The sequence below is a fragment of the Gossypium hirsutum genome, chromosome D12, assembly GCF_007990345.1.
Source record: "Gossypium hirsutum isolate 1008001.06 chromosome D12, Gossypium_hirsutum_v2.1, whole genome shotgun sequence".
In the NCBI taxonomy this organism is placed as follows: domain Eukaryota; kingdom Viridiplantae; phylum Streptophyta; class Magnoliopsida; order Malvales; family Malvaceae; genus Gossypium; species Gossypium hirsutum.
In genome coordinates this window covers 49432982-49450594 of record NC_053448.1, presented here as the reverse complement: position 1 = coordinate 49450594, position 17613 = coordinate 49432982, and the positions used below count along the sequence as shown (strand labels likewise).

Here is a 17613-nt window from a genome sequence, read left to right as displayed (position 1 = left end):
ATGTCGATGAAGTGAATTACATCATTTAAAAAAATCAAGTTAATCTAATCTAATTCATAAAATGAAAATTTAATTAAAAATAAAATAATATTTATTCAAATTCATGAAAGGCGCGTGAATAGATTTATGATTACCCTTTACGTTTTCTATGAATCGCGAAAGCAACTAATAAATTAAAGACTCAAATTTCGTATGACATACATTATTAAATAATTTTTTTATAATTTTAAATTAAAAAAACAAAATATACGGAAGCTCACTTTATATGAAACGAGCTTTTGCCACGTGTATGTAGCAAAATAACACATATGTCAGGCAATCATGCATCTTTGAATGGTATGTTGAAACTCCAAAATTATTACTTTCTCTTCTTTGCTTTCAATTTCTTCACCCTTTTCCTGAGACTGCTCAGAAACTCAGTCTCTTTTTCTCTCTCTTGATTTATTACATTTAGTACAGGTAGATCTATCTATCCTCTACCTCTGTTCTCCTTACCTGTTCTTTGTTTTTCATTTTACTTACCCTCAAACTCCTTCCTTTTGAAGAAAAACTTGATTTTTTTTATCTGACAAACAATGGTGTTCTTACTGTTTTTTTTATGATCTATGGAATTGGGTAAATTTCTTTTTTCTTTTTAAATTATTTTTGGTTGCTTCAATAATTTGTTTGAAGATTTTAAAGTTCTGGGTTTTTGGTGGTTAGTCTGTGCGAAAAAAATCCCAGGTTTCTAAGTTCAAAGGTTCAGGGTTTGAACTTTGAAAAGGCTTTTTGATTTGATTGACTGTATGCATATTGCATTCAACAACCATCAAAGTGAAAGTATTGGATCCCATTACTTCCGAGTTTCAAAATAAGCTAAACGACGTTTGAGCAGCCCGAAACAATTTAGAAATTTGAGTCAAGATTCTTTGTTAGATACTGCAGTTTCAGGAATATAGAAACCATAAGTAAAATACATATATTATATTATGGTCTGCAAATTCTGAGGTTTCACGTGAAGAATACGCTGCCTTGTCCGTGATTATTGCAAGTAACGAATTCGAGAAAAAGATGCCTCAGCTCAGCTGCATTTGCTGTATTTGAGAGATAACCTACTTCACCATTGATATGCAATGCAATACAGCCGCTCTGATCCTCTTTCGCCATAAATGCACACGGACTTCTTCTCAGGGTTTTCAAAGTCACTTCAGTGAGTAAATAAGCTTGTTCCCCATTGCTGCTTGTTTCATGCTTTAGATGCCGTCAAGAGGGCGCCACTTGAAAATGACCCAAATTGGCTTCTTTCTTCTTGTACTCAACCACTCTCATGCTGTGCGTGGAAACAATGGCAGATCTCAAGTTTTGGAGTTTGGGGTAGTGATAGGATTTTGATATTTTTTTTGGAAGGTTGAAAACGTCAATGTCTTTGCTTATGGAAAGCTATTCAATGCAAATTCAAATCAAGGGTTTGCATTGTTTAACGGTGATGATTTGAAAGATCCAAAGAGTATTTTCGAAAATCACAGGCTCAAAGAATGGAACCCATTGTTTCAAGGTACTGCTTTCTTTTCTTCTCCATCTTCATCTCTCTCCTTTCTCTTATTCCACTTGTCAGATCAGGGGATGCAGAGGCGCTTTTAACCCTGAAATCATCCGTCGACCCTTTCAACTCATTGCCATGGAAAGGAACCAATGTGTGTGCATGGGAAGGAATCAAGGAATGCATGAATGGAAGAGTTACAAAACTTGTTTTAGAACACCTAAGCTTGAGTGGCCCTTTAGATGAACAAAGCTTGAACCAGTTAGATCAACTTCGGGTTCTGAGTTTCAAAAACAACTCCCTTTCAGGTCAAATACCTGACCTTTCTGGCCTACTCAACCTCAAATCACTTTATCTCAACGACAACAACTTCACCGGTGAATTCCCAGAGTCCATTACAAGCTTACATCGTTTGAAAATCATAGTTCTGTCTGGAAATCAAATCACTGGTCAGATTCCTGCTTCTTTACTCAAGCTCAAACGATTGTACACTCTTTACTTACAAGACAATAGCTTCAATGGTACACTCCCAGCTTTGAACCAAACCAGTCTTAGATTCTTCAATGTTTCAAATAACCAACTCCATGGTCAAATCCCTGTGACCCCAGCTCTGGTTCGGTTCAACCTGTCTTCATTTTCTGGTAATATCGATCTTTGCGGCGAACAGATTGGAAGCCCATGTCGAACGATCAATTTGGGGCCAGCAATGAGTCCAATTTATCCCAATTCGAGTTCAAATCTCACATCGAAAAACCATAGCAGGTTGATCAAGATCGTAATAGTAAGTTGTATAGGTGGGTTAGCGCTGCTACTTATCAGTGTGTTTTTGGTGCGTTTTATTAGCAAAAGGAGGCGAGGAAAGGGTAAGGAAAATGATGTTAAAAGCAAAGGGGTTGTTAGCGTTGAAGGGGTTGAAGGAGGAGGGGAGGCGTTGGATGGCGGCGGCGGCGGCGGAGGGAGTGGTGGCATGAGAGGTAATAATAGTGGGAAACAAGGGGGGTTTTGGGAGGCTGAGGGTCTAGGGAGTCTTGTGTTCTTGGGAACAGGTGATCAGCAAATGAATTACAGCTTAGAGGATTTGCTGAAGGCATCGGCGGAGACATTGGGGAGGGGTACGATGGGGAGTACGTATAAAGCGGTGATGGAATCAGGGTTCATCGTGACCGTCAAGAGGTTGAAAGATGCGAGATATCCAAGGTTAGAGGAGTTCAAGCGACACGTGGATTTGATAGGACGGCTCAGGCACCCAAACTTGGTCCCACTTAGAGCTTATTTCCAAGCCAAAGAGGAACGCTTGCTCGTATATGACTATTTCCCCAATGGAAGCCTCTTCTCTCTTATTCACGGTATGTCGGTGACTCTCGAATTTCACCTCTTTTAATTAATATTTTAATATCCAATAACTTGCAATTAATACATACAAGTTTCATTTTTTATAAATCGTGAAATATTTGAATTAAATTGTATTTTGATTAACATATTTCCATGGAGAACTAGATTGTATATGGGATTTAATTTGGGTCTTCATTGTTTTTTTTACTCTTTACAACCCTGAAATTGCATTAAACCTTCTTTGACTTGAAATCAGCGGTCAAACGGTTAAAAGTATGAGTGTTGGGCGGAATTTGTAATGATAGTTACTTTCTTTTTACTTAAGTAACGCTCAATTTCTCCTTAATCTAAATCAATAAATTTAATTTTGACATTACAATTACTTTCTCAGATTAGTGACATATTTTTAGAAAAACACTTTTATTAGTACTTTTTGACCGTTTGATGGCTGAGTTTAAGAAATTTGGAAGTCAGGGTTTTTGGCATGAGGTCCTGATGATAAAGTTAATTGGATGAGACAAGTAGGAGCCTTGGGCCTTGGGGAGATCCCAAGCAAGAAAAGGCTGAAAACATGGTGTATTTGCAGTCTAAAATTTGAATCCTTGTAAGTAGCTAGTTACTTAAATGACTATAACTCATAAAAGGAGTTACAATAATTGTACATCCCAAATCTCTAAATTCTAATTAATTATTTATTTTCTTGAGATAATATTGTGGTTATTTCCCTGTATCCGTGCATGAGATTGTGGGGTATAGTGTGTTTCGTGGAAATTAGGCAGCCCATGTTTTTTCTTTGGGTCTCCGCTTCTCACAATCCAATAATCCAATCCATGCCCCACCTTTTGTCTACCTCCCTTTTTGTTTGTATTATTTTTGGGGTTCTTTTCTTTACTTTGATTTAAATTATTCAAAGCTTTGCATTAAAGAAATTCATGATCGTGTGTAAAATTTCATTATTCACTTTCATCTCGAATGACATGACTAGTATTTTCCTTTATATAGAAAATATTTCTCTATCAATCATGATCCTAAAAGATTTAGGTAAATAAGGACAATTCATGGCTGAGTTGTGTTTCTTTTCCTTTTTTATTTATTTAATTTTCAAATAAAATGAAACAAGGCAGAACATCGATTAGGGTGCATCACTATAATTTGACAACTCATAGTTCAGAGTCTGACCACCCCCAGCATGTTATCGTTGTCAGTTGCCCCACTCACTTATCTTTTAATTTTTATTTACTAAAATTCAGAGAAGAATAAGAGAACCAGATTGAATAAATATGTCTATTGTTTTGGAGAATTACTACTTTATACGAACATCTAAATGGGTGGAAATATGTTGTTTATGTTCCATGGGCATAATATAAGCTTGTTTTGTTTTTGGATTACCTTGTAGGAACAAGAACTTGTGGTGGTGGAAAGCCTCTTCACTGGACATCATGTCTGAAAATAGCCGAGGACTTGGCTACTGGACTGCTTTATATTCACCAAAATCCAGGCTTAACTCATGGAAATCTCAAATCATCTAATGTGTTGTTAGGTCCTGATTTTGAATCTTGCCTCACTGATTACGGTCTCACTATATTCCGAGACCCAGATTCAGTCGAAGAACCTGGTGCTGCTACATTTTCTACAGGGCACCTGAGTGCCGGGACATCCGGAAATCATCGACTCAACCGGCTGATGTTTACAGCCTCGGTGTTCTTCTCTTGGAGCTCTTAACAGGCAAAACTCCATTCCAAGACCTTGTTCAGGAGCACGGTTCGGACATCCCTAGATGGGTAAAATCAGTCCGGGAAGAAGAAACCGAGTCTGGCGATGATCCTAATTCGGGTAATGAAGCATCCGAAGGGAAGCTTCAAGCTCTTTTGAACATTGCAATGGCTTGTGTTGCAATTGCACCGGATAACCGGCCTGCAATGAGAGAAGTTTTGAAGATGATTAGAGATGTGAGGGCCGAGGCTCAAGTATCGTCAAACAGTAGCGATCATTCGCCAGGGCGATGGTCTGACACGGTTCAGAGTTTGCCTAGAGAAGAACATCTAAGCATATAAAAAAAAAAGAAGAAGAAAAAAGCCTGTGAAATAGCTTAAGATTTGGTAGGCATTGATTTAGCTGTCGAATTCTTTCCCATTCAAACTTTCATTCTTCTACTAGCTGTAGAATTGTATTGTAAAGCCTTTTATTTTGTTTTTGGTCGCATTTGTAGAATGTTAAAGCTACTTCCATTGTGGGAATGGTTTGATTTATTGGACATTTTAGTTCTATTTTGGTTGTGTTGAATCCAATCACTTTGATTATGTTACGATTTTATGTGGTGAATAACTTAAATGATACTCATTATGTTACGATTTTAGTTGTGTTGAAACTGGTCCAAAAATACTGAACAATGAGATAATAAACTACAAGAAGTTATATAAATCAAGTACCAAATAAGGTTAGCAAGTTACAAATTAAACACATGAAAGCTTCAACGCAAAATTCAGCTGAACCTGTTGGATAATTTTTTTTTCTCTCCCTTTTCTAACTTGAGATATGAGATGATGAATATTTCACCATTCCTATTATCTGGTGCTAGGGTTTATTTGATATCTAAATATTTGAGGTTCCAAAAATGGGATTTCTACAAATTCTTCATATCAGTTTCTTATGAATTTACAGTAGAATTTTTTTTCCGTAATTTATACATACCAGATACATCGAAACTCGACCTCAACAATTCCCAATCAGCACCTTGGCTCCTGCTTGAGATTGATCCCGAGAATCGTTGCCTGGACACACGAGTAAAAACAAGATGTCATACACCTTGTGGGACAACTAATTTCCTGCTGTTGAATTATGTGACCTAACCACACATTAGGATGACCATATATGCCAGTTTGCATGTCATCAACAAGGAGTCACGCAGATTGTTGTTCCACAAAGGAATTCAAAAATTAAATGTACATCAATGAAACCGAATAACATGAATAATATGTAATACCGAGGAGAGGTGGATATGCTGGTATGATGTGAAATATGAGAAAATAATTGGAGAAAGATTTTGGAAATACGGATTTAATATCGAGACTCATGAATGATTAGATGAGGATTTGACCAACAAGCCATGAAACAGTCAGTACAAAGACTTTACAGAATATGAATCTGCAGATAAGATGAGGTTTGCAGCACTTGCCAGTATGATGATAGAAAAACAGGATTATGACCAACCGGCTAGCCGTGAAACCGTTTTGGTCAGAAGACCATACCAAGAGGTCCAAAAAGGTAGTCATGCCAAGAAGAGATGTTTGCAGTGCCAACAACAAGCTAATGCGATATTGAATGCAAGACAGAGTAAAATTTTAAACAGCATTAATATGAAGGAACCATAGGCAATCCCACAGATAGTTACATAAGACATCTATAAATCTCTTCACAATGTCTGGTCAATAGGCAACTGAAAGTGGATTCTTATCCTTGTGCTTTTGACAATAGCCGTAAAATATAAACTATCCATTCAAAAACTAGATTACATCAAATGGAGAATGAAGGTTGATGGAGGGTTCCATGAAATCTGGGACTTGAAAGAGATTAAAACAATTAGTTAGAGAGAGAAAGATACCTGAAAACTTGAAAAACTTTTAAGGGAGAAAATGCGATGGGGATTACAAGTCCTCACTGGAATGAATGGGAGTACGGGAGTTCACATGCTCATAAGTTAAGGGTGTTTTACTAGGGAAGGTTACAGAGGGTACGAATTTGATTTATAAAGTTTGAAATTCTAACATGACATGCATATGTAGATTGCAACCTGGAAAGGTTGTATCTCAACCAGGAGAAAATAGGCTTTGAATGAAACTTAATGAGATAAAGTTAACAATATATCCCATAAAGTGAAGAAATTCTTTAACTTATGGTGGTTTATATGATCCCACCACTCTGGCCATCCACCTCAGCACAATAAAGAACTGAGTCAATTTAAAGGAGAACCTACCTGAGTTGCACTACAAAACATGCTATTTGCTAAATCCTCACTAACAGACACAGGCAATGGCAGCATATGGCTCATTAAACCCGGCATATCTCTCATGCTGCAAAAAGTTGCAGTAGAAATTAATAACCCAACACATAGGCAACACTAAACCCAAGAAATAATGAAAATGCTTGCCAGTTGGGCATTAATAACCAATTGATAATTAGAAAGAACGTCCACATACTCTTTTAGCATGGCAGTAATATTGTTCTTTGCATGACAAAAGAGATCAACGTTATCCTGTAACTGTTCATAAAAGCTCTACTTGATAAGCCAGCCTCATAAAACTTCTACAAGAATCATATATGATACGAGGCAATCACATACAAAATTTCCGTGAGCACAATTAAAAGAACAATAATAATTTGAACCCCATCAACAACAGCAAGCTTTATCTAGCAGCAGATGCAGAACTAAGCTTTTTTTTTCTTATCAAATAGGTTTACAACACTGTAAGTCAAAGAGCATAATAAAGCACAATTAGAAGTATATAAGCCTGATTGTTGCTATGTTCTTTATAATTCTGATTAAGAACCCAGACATCAGTTTGTAAATGAAGCTAAAACATTTGGAGGATGATGATATATCTGAAAATTTTCATTTTCCTAGTTTGATTAGTGAAATATATTTTTCCAATTCTCATTATAATGTCATCAACATTCATCATTAAATGGATAATTATTACATTAGTTAACCTCTCAAACTTTATAGCATAAGCAAACATAACTTGCAGACTAACCAATAAAAAGTAGCACAAGCAAGACGACAAGGTGCTCATCTCATCCAACAACTATTTTTTACCATCTGACTGCATATTAGCAATCAAGGACTGCCATAAATTAGGGATGATACACTCACCTTGTATGCAGAAAGGTTGGATGTGATTTGACTAAGTACTTGAGAATTTTGCTTCAGAAGATGCATAGTTGTACCAAATATTCCTGAAAACAGGCATCATAGAAGTAGATTTTAAAAAGCCGATACATTTAACCACAAGCACGGATGCAAGATATTCACAATATATCAAATCCAACTACTACCATTTATGCCACAAGCAGGCCTAATTTGCAGGTCAGACCTTAAAGTTCACAGCAACCTAAACAAGGATTTAATTAAGCAAAACCTTACATAAATACCCAAGAGAAAAAAAAGCAAGTGAAGGGAAATCTAAATAAATATAACTTTGATAAATCAAGGAGAATGTACACATAGTGTCAAGCCCAACTCAGAAGAAATTAACTTTAATGATGCAATACCTAAAACCCATCAATAGCACTTGCAATACCTAAAAACCTAATTAATATAAGAAATATTTTATATTACCAATCTCATAACTTAAGCATGAATTTCATATTTGATGTCCATCCCTAATTCATTAATAATTGTAAATTTATACCACAATTCCAAACCTCAAACCTAGTTTCTTACCCAAATCTATTTTATAAACATTGTTGGAATCCCTATAATTAAGGATAGAAATCTGATGGTATTGGAATCCCTATAATTAAGGATAGAAATCTGTTGTGATCTCTTGTAAATAGAAACTAATCTCAGTTACTGATTCTTAGGAAATTAGGATATCAATTACTGATTCTTAGGGATTAGGATTTATTTCATTTAAAATGATTATTTTTCTCTTTATAAAGCTGTAAACTAAAGCAGTAGCAACATAACAGAATTTTTCCTCTGAGTGTTTTTACATGGTATCAGAGCTATAGGATTCATTCGATCCTATTTTTTTCTTTAAATTCCCTTACTAAAAATTTCTGTGGTTTAGTCCTCCAATGGGTGATATCAATGAGAATTTCTCTGAAACTGAGACATCACAAATAACTCAGAATATCAATCAGGGAATCACTCAATGTGAAATTAATTCCTCCCTTATAATCACCAATCATCGGCTAAATGGGAAGAACTTCTTGCAATGGTCTCAATCGGTTCTTATGGTGATTCGTGGTCGTGGCAAATTAGGGTACATCAATGGAGAAATCCCACGACCAACCATGGCTGATCCTACTTATGCCACTTGGGAACTCAACAATTCAATTGTAATGGCTTGGCTAATCAATTCAATGGAAGGCCATATAAGCCGCACCTATCTTTTTTTCAAAACTGCAAAAGACATGTGGGATGCAGTCAAAGAAAACTACTCAGATCTTGGAAACGCCTCCCAAGTATTTGAAATCAAGCTTAAGTTAAAGGACATCCGACAAGGAACACTCGAGGTAACTCACTACTATAACAATTTGAAAATTTTGTGGCAAGAACTGGATATGTATTATGAGGCAGATTGGGGTGAAGGCTTAGAACACAACAGGTTTATGGTCCATCTCAACAATGAACGTCTTTATGAGTTTTTAGCAGGACTGAACCGTGAGTTAGATGAGGTCCGTGGCCGAATTCTGGGTAGATCACCTCTTCCAACGATCGGTGAAGCATTTGCAGAAGTTAGAAGAGAAGAAAAGCGTCGTCTTGTCATGATGGGAGATTCAAAGGAACCTAAACCTATGACTCCAATTTCTAATCGTCCTACTGAAACCTCTGCTCTCATCTCCAAAGGTCCACAGCCACAAAAACAACGTGCTGGAAATGATTCTGGATCAACAAGACCATGGTGTAGTCACTGCAATTGTGTTGGTCATACAAAAGAAAAATGCTTCAAACTCCATGGCTATCCTAAAAAAAACAGAAGGATAATAAGACTGCCATGTTATCCTCCACTACTGCTGATGATGTTCTTGATGTTCGCTTAACCAAAACACAGCTTGAGACTCTCCATAAGATACTTGGTACTCCCACTACTCATAGATCTCTAGCAACTCAAGGTACTGCCCTCAACATTGCTTTTGAATCTAATAATCAATCTCCTTGGATACTCAATTCGGGCACCTCTGATCACATGACAGGTGACTCCACGTTGTTTCACACCTACACTCCTTGTCATAACAAATCCCGAATCCGCATAGCTGACGGTTCTTACTCACCTGTGGCTGGAATAGGAGAAGTACAAATGACAGAGAATTTTTCTCTCGATAAAGTCCTACATGTTCCAAACTTGTCCTGTAATTTACTTTCAATTAGTAAACTTACTAAGGATGAAAAAGTTCTTGCTGAATTTTCTGCAATTGGTTGTGTGATACAGGAACAGAAATCGGGGAGGATGATTGGCACTGCTAAAGTTGATGATGGACTATATATTTGGAATAAAAACAGTACACAAGGGGGATTGGCTCTATCCACTGCAAAAGAGGACACTATTATGTTATGGCACCGTAGGTTAGGACATCCAAACTTTGTGTATTTGAAAAAACATCTTCCGCTGTTATTTCGAAATAAAAGTATTAATTCCTTGAAGTGTGAAATTTGCCAATTATCTAAACATACCCGTGTGCCATACCCATTAAAACCACATATTCAGTCCCAACCTTTTTCGTTAATCCATAGTGACCTATGGGGAGCCAGCCGAGTGAAAAATATTACAGGAGCTAGATGGTTTATAACATTCATTGATGATCATACTAGGGTCTGTTGGGTCTATCTACTCAAAGAAAAATTTAAAACACCCAAAGTATTCCAAAATTTTCACTCAATGGTTCGAACCCAATTCAACTCTACCATACATACCCTCCGTACTGACAATGGGAGAGAATACTTCAACTCTGTCTTAAGTCCATACCTTTCTGACCAAGTTATTATACACCAAAGCTCTTGTCCTGACACTCCTCAACAAAACGGGATCTCTGAGAGGAAAAATCGTCATCTTCTTGATGTGGCTCGAGCCATAATGTTCACTATGAATGTTCCAAAATACTTGTGGGGAGAAGCTGTCCTTACTGCCTGCTATCTCATAAACCGAATGCCATCAAAGATCCTCAATTTCCAAACACCTCTAAATACTCTTTTAAAGGCCTTCCCTCTATTTCATGTCCCTAATCTTCCAGCCAAAATATTCGGCTGTAAAGCTTTTGTCCATAACCATCAACCAAATCAATCCAAACTTGATCCTCGAGCCCACACCTGTATCTTCATTGGATATTCCCCTACACAAAAAGGCTATAAGTGTTACTCACCAACATTGCGCCGAATGTTTGTCTCTCGAGATGTTACCTTCTTTGAAAATGAACCATACTTTGCAGCATCTCATCTTCAGGGGGAGATTTTTAATGAAGATGAGACCCTTAATACTCTCCTCATTATACCGCCTGATCCTACTACTACTATCCTAGATTTAGTTGTTTCCCCTATACAGCAAGAATTTAACACCGTCCTTCCCAATGACAATACCTCCACCGAAGTACAACAGCCACTTGGTCAAGGAAAATAGCAAATACAGGTTTACTCCCGACGGAATCGTTCTCCTGAAACTGATACAGCAGTGCCAATTACATCTCCAACCGAGGACTGTTCTGAAGCAGAAGTCCCACCTCCGTCACCATCCATCTATCTTCCAATTGCAGTTCGAAAGGGTACAAGGAGCTGCACTCAACATCCTATTTCTCGGTTTGTATCCTATGGAAATTTATCTAAGTCTTACAAAGCTTGTGTGACTAATGTTGATTCTGTAAAAATTCCAAAAAATATAGAAGAGGCTCTTGAATCAACTGAGTGGAGACAAGCCGTGATGGAAGAAATGAAGGCCCTCAAAAACAATGAAACATGGGAAGTCTCGGATCTGCCTAAAGGGAAAAAAACCGTAGGGTGCAAATGGATTTTCACTACGAAATTTAAACCCGATGGCCGTATTGACCGATACAAAGCTCAACTTATGGCTAAGGGATTCACCCAAACTTATGGTCTCGACTACAACGAGACGTTTGCACCAGTTGCCAAGCTAAACACCGTTCGGGTCCTGCTATCTCTTGCTGCCAACCTTGATTGGCACTTGACTCAATTGGATGTAAAAAATGCTTTTCTCAACGGGGAATTAAATGAGGAGGTGTATATGGATTTCCCACCAGGGTTTGAAGAAAACAAGGACCAAGTGTGTAAGTTGAAGAAGTCCTTGTATGGGCTGAAACAATCTCCACGAGCGTGGTTCAGCCGATTTGCAAAAGCTATGACTAGCAGAAATTACATTCAAGGACAGGCAGACCACACCATGTTCTACAAGCACTCGGAAGAGGGTAAATGCTGCATCCTTATCGTTTATGTTGACGATATAATAATAACAGGAAATGACTCGAGCGAAATTTTGAGATTGAAAGAATTTCTTGGTACAGAGTTTGAACTTAAAGACTTGGGGAGTCTTAAATATTTTCTTGGTATGGAGGTAGCAAGGTCGAAAAAAGGTATCTTCATTTCCCAAAGGAAATATGTTCTTGATCTACTGTCGGAAGTTGGTTTGATGGGCAGCAAACCAGCCGAAACTCCTATGGAGTTTAACCTCAAATTGGGAACTAATGAGGATGGAGAAGAAATCGACAGGAGGAGATATCAACGTCTAGTAGGAAGGCTCATCTACCTATCTCACACCCGTCCAGACATAGCCTTCAGTGTGAGTGTTATTAGCCAGTATATGAATGCCCCGAGGGAGAAGCACCTGGAAGCTGCATATAGAATACTAAGATACCTAAAAAGAACTCCTGGTAAAGGCCTGTACTTCAAGAAGACTATCAACCGAAGCGTGGAAGTCTACACTGATGCAGACTGGGCAGGTTCTGTTAATGATAGACGCTCTACAAGCGGCTATTGTAGTTATGTTTGGGGTAATCTCGTGACGTGGAGGAGCAAAAAACAATCTGTGGTAGCACGCAACAGTGCAGAGGCAGAGTATCGAGCACTATCTCATGGTATATGCGAAGGAGTTTGGATACAAAGACTTATGGGAGAACTAAAAGTGCCTTTTACCAGACCTATGAAGATGTACTGTGACAACCAGGCTGCTGTCAGCATAGCACATAATCCTGTGCATCATGATCGGACCAAACATGTGGAAATAGATCATCACTTTATAAAAGAAAAAGTACACTCAGGAGAAGTATGCATCATCTACCTACCTACTAGACAACAAGTTGCAGACATGTTAACCAAAAGTTTGAACAGAAACATGTTTGAAGAACTTAGTGGCAAGCTGGGTTTGATTAACATCTACACTCCAACTTGAGGGGGAGTGTTGGAATCCCTATAATTAAGGATAGAAATCTGATGGTATTGGAATCCCTATAATTAAGGATAGAAATCTGTTGTGATCTCTTGTAAATAGAAACTAATCTCAGTTACTGATTCTTAGGAAATTAGGATATCAATTACTGATTCTTAGGGATTAGGATTTATTTCCTTTAAAATGATTATTTTTCTCTTTATAAAGCTGTAAACTAAAGCAGTAGCAATATAATAGAATTTTTCCTCTGAGTGTTTTTACAAACATCATTTTGGAAGATTACCAAAAGTTTTTCTTACACTACTTGACATAATAAAATGGGAGATGTGGACAAATATCAATAAAAAGATATTATCTAAAGGCAATTACGACTGAAAGATAGATATGGATGCTTCTAGTTGGAAATATAAAATACAAACCTTCAGAAGGTATTCTCCCATTCTGGTCTAGAGGGTGCATTGTGAGAGGATATGGAGCTGTGTTTTGTGGCAAATCTGAAGGCATATTCATCTTTGAAGATGATTCCACCAGCTTATCCTGAAGAAGTATGATCTTTAGAATACTGGTTCTTCAATCACATTACATCCTAAAGACATTAGTTGATTCAGGAAATTAAAACAGGAGTCCCAGTTGTAGCATCCAACTTAGCGAATTGAGATACAGCAAAGGTAATTCATGTCAATTCTTTGTCATAATTAGCAGTTTTGTTTGTAATTTGAATGAAAGAACAAACACAATTGAGAAAAAATGTAATTCTTTCCAACAATAAGTATAAAAGCATCACATCCAGAGCAGTGAAAGAATCAGTGTGCTCACCGAATTAGTGAAAAAGCTTGAGATTCATCTTAAGAAATACAACATTATGACTTGTAGTTATATGATAATCCCAATCAACTTATGCGGAAGAGACATAAATAGTAGTGCAGGATATGTTCAAAAACAAAAACTTCACAATGGACAAAGCAAATGTTATTGTTTATACCGATGATAAAAACCATTTTATACAAAGAAAATCAGAATTCATGGATCATATACTCTATGTGCCTTGTCTCAAGAAACTTAACTAACATGCTTAAAATCATTTTAGGGAAGGAACTAAAAATTGTCAGCATACCTTCCTATTGTTAACCCTTTTACCCGCATTAAGTTCTTCAGGTTTCCTTCGCTTTCTCTGCCAATTTCCAAAACATACCTTTATCTCTTAAAACAAATGAATCAACAAATAATTTTAAAAAAGAATAAAAAGCACATTAACAAGATTCATTGTGTTTCATTGGCTCCAGTCAATTCCTATGTAATCATGTTTCTTGAAGACAAATCTATACCCGGCAAGTCAAAACTGCCATAATAAAAAATAGCAGCTAGCAATATCTTCAAATGGGAGGAATCAAAAGATGCCAGCAGCTTTTAGCTATTGTCTTAATAAGGCTCCGTAGCTACAATATAATTTACTCACTCATTTGCTTAATAACTCATTCTGGCCTACTTAGGGATGGACCAAACTGAATAAAGTATTAAGGCAGAAGACATTTCAATCAACATAAGATTGACATATGCTACAGTGACTTACAGAGAAATAATCCATTATCAAGTTGAACACGCAAATTATCATCAAATAAAAAAACCCAATGGATTAAGAATGAGCAAAAATAATTAAGCAGACGCATTTTGGTGTAACTTCTCTTTAGCACTTGATTATTAATTCAACATTCCAACTGGAATATTAAAAAAAATCATTTTCCACATCACTTTTTCATATGCAGACAAAGAATGGGGGCATAAATCACAAGATACATCATATGAAGATGGAAATACATCATCAAAGAAGAAAGGAACTTACTTGCATCCACCTACTCCTCAATGCAACATCACGTACAGTTTTATCAGGCAATGTAGCCGCAATCTTTATGTACTTCATAATATTTGGTTCCTTTTTATATCTATATACATGTACATCAAAAATGAAAATCAGCAGAATCTTTATTTCAAAATAAGTACATTCTAAATAAGCAGTTCTATCTTGTGGCAGCTCAGCAATACTCGAACATGACTAGGGATCTAATACTTAATATTAACTACTATCAATTTGACTTCATTATTTATATTAGTAGCATTGAATCACAATACTTGCATAAAAAGTAAGAAACCGAATACGTCTCCAAAAGGCAAGAAGAATTAATTAAGACATACTTTTCAAGGCCCTCCTTCAATACGTACTGCTCGTCAACGGACCATTCGACAGCCAACCCTGTATCATGTGTGAACCCTGCGACTGAGTCAATAAGGGAAGAGCCAGAAGAGTTCCCAGGTTCGATTAAAGCAGGGGAGGTAGTAAAAATACTGGAATTCCCAGAGAAATTCATGGGGGGAGGTGCAAAGTAACCACCCATCGGAAACATCTCGGAACTACTGTCAATAGCAGCTGATTGGAAAGATATGTCGTGTTGATTCATCATAGAACCTAAATTATTTTCACGAACAAACTTCACTGAAAACCCAAACCAAATCCAAATGAGAAAATCTTAACTTAATTTCTCCCCGTCATTTTAAAATTTAAACTAACAACTTCCTTCAAAAGCTACCATTTTTCTTTTCATTTCAGCTCATCAAAATCCTACAAAACCCTATACAGCACAAATACCAAAGGACAAAAAAAATGCCATAATAATCTGAAAAAGAAAATTCAACCCAAACCAAATCCTAAAATCCTACAATTATAAAAAAAATAATCCCATCAAATTTAATTGAATAAAAAGAATCAAAGAACACGACGACGCTAAAAACAGAGTGAACAGGGAGAGGTGAAGTTACCTTTTTGTGGGCAACTTTCCGACAAGGCCCTAATTGGTTATGCCTTTTTCTTTCTCACTAAAATCTAAAAACTTCACTACTGCTACAATTGCTGTTTTACTGCTACTTTTTTTTTTCGTATTACTTGTTTATTTGTTTATTTTGGGGGTGTGGGGTTCTTTGTTTTTGTTTGTTACTTTGTTTAATCTCTCCATTTTCTTCTGGAGAGACTTCACCCAATGGGAACTGGGGAAGCAAAGCTTTGCTAGGCAAAGGCAAAGATTCAAGAAACCAAGAAAAAAAAGGTTTATTCTTTATAGGTGAAATTTATAAATGTGGCATAGATATACGTATAATTGATGTCTGCAAATCTCTGAATTCAGCAACAGGGCGAAATGCGAATCCCCATAAGCATTTAATACCAATTATTGTGGACCTTCCACCTTTTTAAGTTTTAACTGGCTTTCCTCTCCATCTCTGTTTTCTTTTCTTTATTATTGTAAGCAGTGAGTGTAATCTGATTCATCATTCAAGTTGAGTTCAAGTGGCTAGAATTTCGAATTTGCGGTTGATCAACACAGTATTTTAAAGTTCTTATAAAAAAGTTTAAGTCATTCTCTCCTCTTTTAAATTAATTTTCAAACTTTAAATCTTTTCAATTAGACTTAATGGTACTTTTGAGTGTTTTTTTCATTAATTTTTTTTAAATTACTTTTTTTAACAAATTTGATAAAATTACCGTTAAGAAAGTTAATAGGATGATGTTGAATTTTATATGTAGAATATTTTTAATATATGTAATTTATTATTTAGATAATTTAATAAAATAATTACATGTGAAAATAATAAAATAAATAAATAATTCATGAAGTTAAAAAATAACTCTTAATGTAAAGAAAATAAAAGTAATTATCTTAAAAAATGTTTCAAAATGATTGGGTGATTTGGATAATAGAGTATAGTTTAAGTACCACTTGTGACCAATGAAAAGTTTAAGTATCAATTTGAAAAAAATTGTTATAATTTAAGTACCATTCAAAAAAAATGTTTATTTAAGAAATTGATGTCCCAATTTTTTTATTTTTTCTGTTCAATTTTAAGGTGGGTAGTTTTTTTAGATTTAAATATGTTAGAGGTATATATACTCTTTTGAAACTTAAAATTTAGTACCTTATTTTTGTTATTTAAAAATTTTGGTCCCTCTCTCCAATTTTGCTCTTAGAGTTGTTAATGTGGCAATTATAAAAAGGTAAAATATTTTTTTAGTTCTCAACATTTACAGTTTTTATTAATTTGGTCTTTACTCTTTAAAAATATATAAAAAATATATCTTTCAAAATAAAAAATAAATGTTTTTTTTTACAAATAATCTGTGATTTTATTGAATAAAAACAATCATTTTAAAGAAATGAACAAATTCGAAGTCAATGCTTAAAAAAAATCAACAAGAGAGTCAAAGTTTCATTGTTTTGAGCGTTATCCACATGAATCTTCAACTCTCTCACAAAAAAACCGTCATAATTTCATTGATAAGGGTTGAATGAGGACCTTTTTGTTATAAAAATTTTGTTTTTTATAGGTTTTTTTATACTCTTTTTATAAGAAACTATTATTTTCAAATTTTTAGTGAAAACAAGAAAAAATTTTAATTTTAATTTTAATTTCTTTATAATTTTTTATGTACATTTATCAAATTGATAAAAAAAATGTAAAGGTTAAAAATTAAAAAAGTTATTTTACTTTAATTGCCATGTTAGTAACTTCAATGGCAAAATTGGAGAGGGGACTAAAATTTTTAAATAAAAAATTTAAAAATTCAATGTCAAGAAATTAAAACATAAAGATTAAAATTTAAATTTA

The 17613-nt window shown here is 35.6% G+C and overlaps 1 protein-coding gene and 1 pseudogene across 6 annotated transcripts; one reads left to right on the top strand and one right to left on the bottom strand.

The window, feature by feature from the left end:
- Positions 1 to 343: 343 nt before the first annotated feature.
- LOC107946320 (inactive leucine-rich repeat receptor-like serine/threonine-protein kinase At1g60630) lies at positions 344 to 5156 on the top strand (annotated as a pseudogene).
- Positions 4122 to 16311, bottom strand: LOC107946321 (uncharacterized). 6 transcript variants are annotated; one of them, XM_016880589.2, is made up of 11 exons: positions 15775 to 16146; positions 15305 to 15451; positions 15154 to 15229; positions 14804 to 14903; positions 14078 to 14134; positions 13383 to 13500; positions 7722 to 7804; positions 7048 to 7109; positions 6825 to 6921; positions 5543 to 5622; positions 4122 to 4765 (listed from the first exon to the last, which is right to left on the bottom strand). In XM_016880589.2, exons 2-10 carry the CDS (start codon positions 15417 to 15419, stop codon positions 5578 to 5580), a joined length of 753 nt encoding a protein of 250 aa, XP_016736078.1. In that variant the 5' UTR covers positions 15420 to 15451; positions 15775 to 16146; the 3' UTR covers positions 4122 to 4765; positions 5543 to 5577. The 6 variants fall into 6 exon arrangements, 5 of the variants coding, with proteins under 5 accessions (XP_016736078.1, XP_040962884.1, XP_016736076.1 ...); XM_041106950.1 differs by having other exon boundaries at positions 15154 to 15451; positions 15775 to 16311; XM_016880587.2 differs by having other exon boundaries at positions 15154 to 15424; positions 15775 to 16311.
- Positions 16312 to 17613: the final 1302 nt, after the last annotated feature.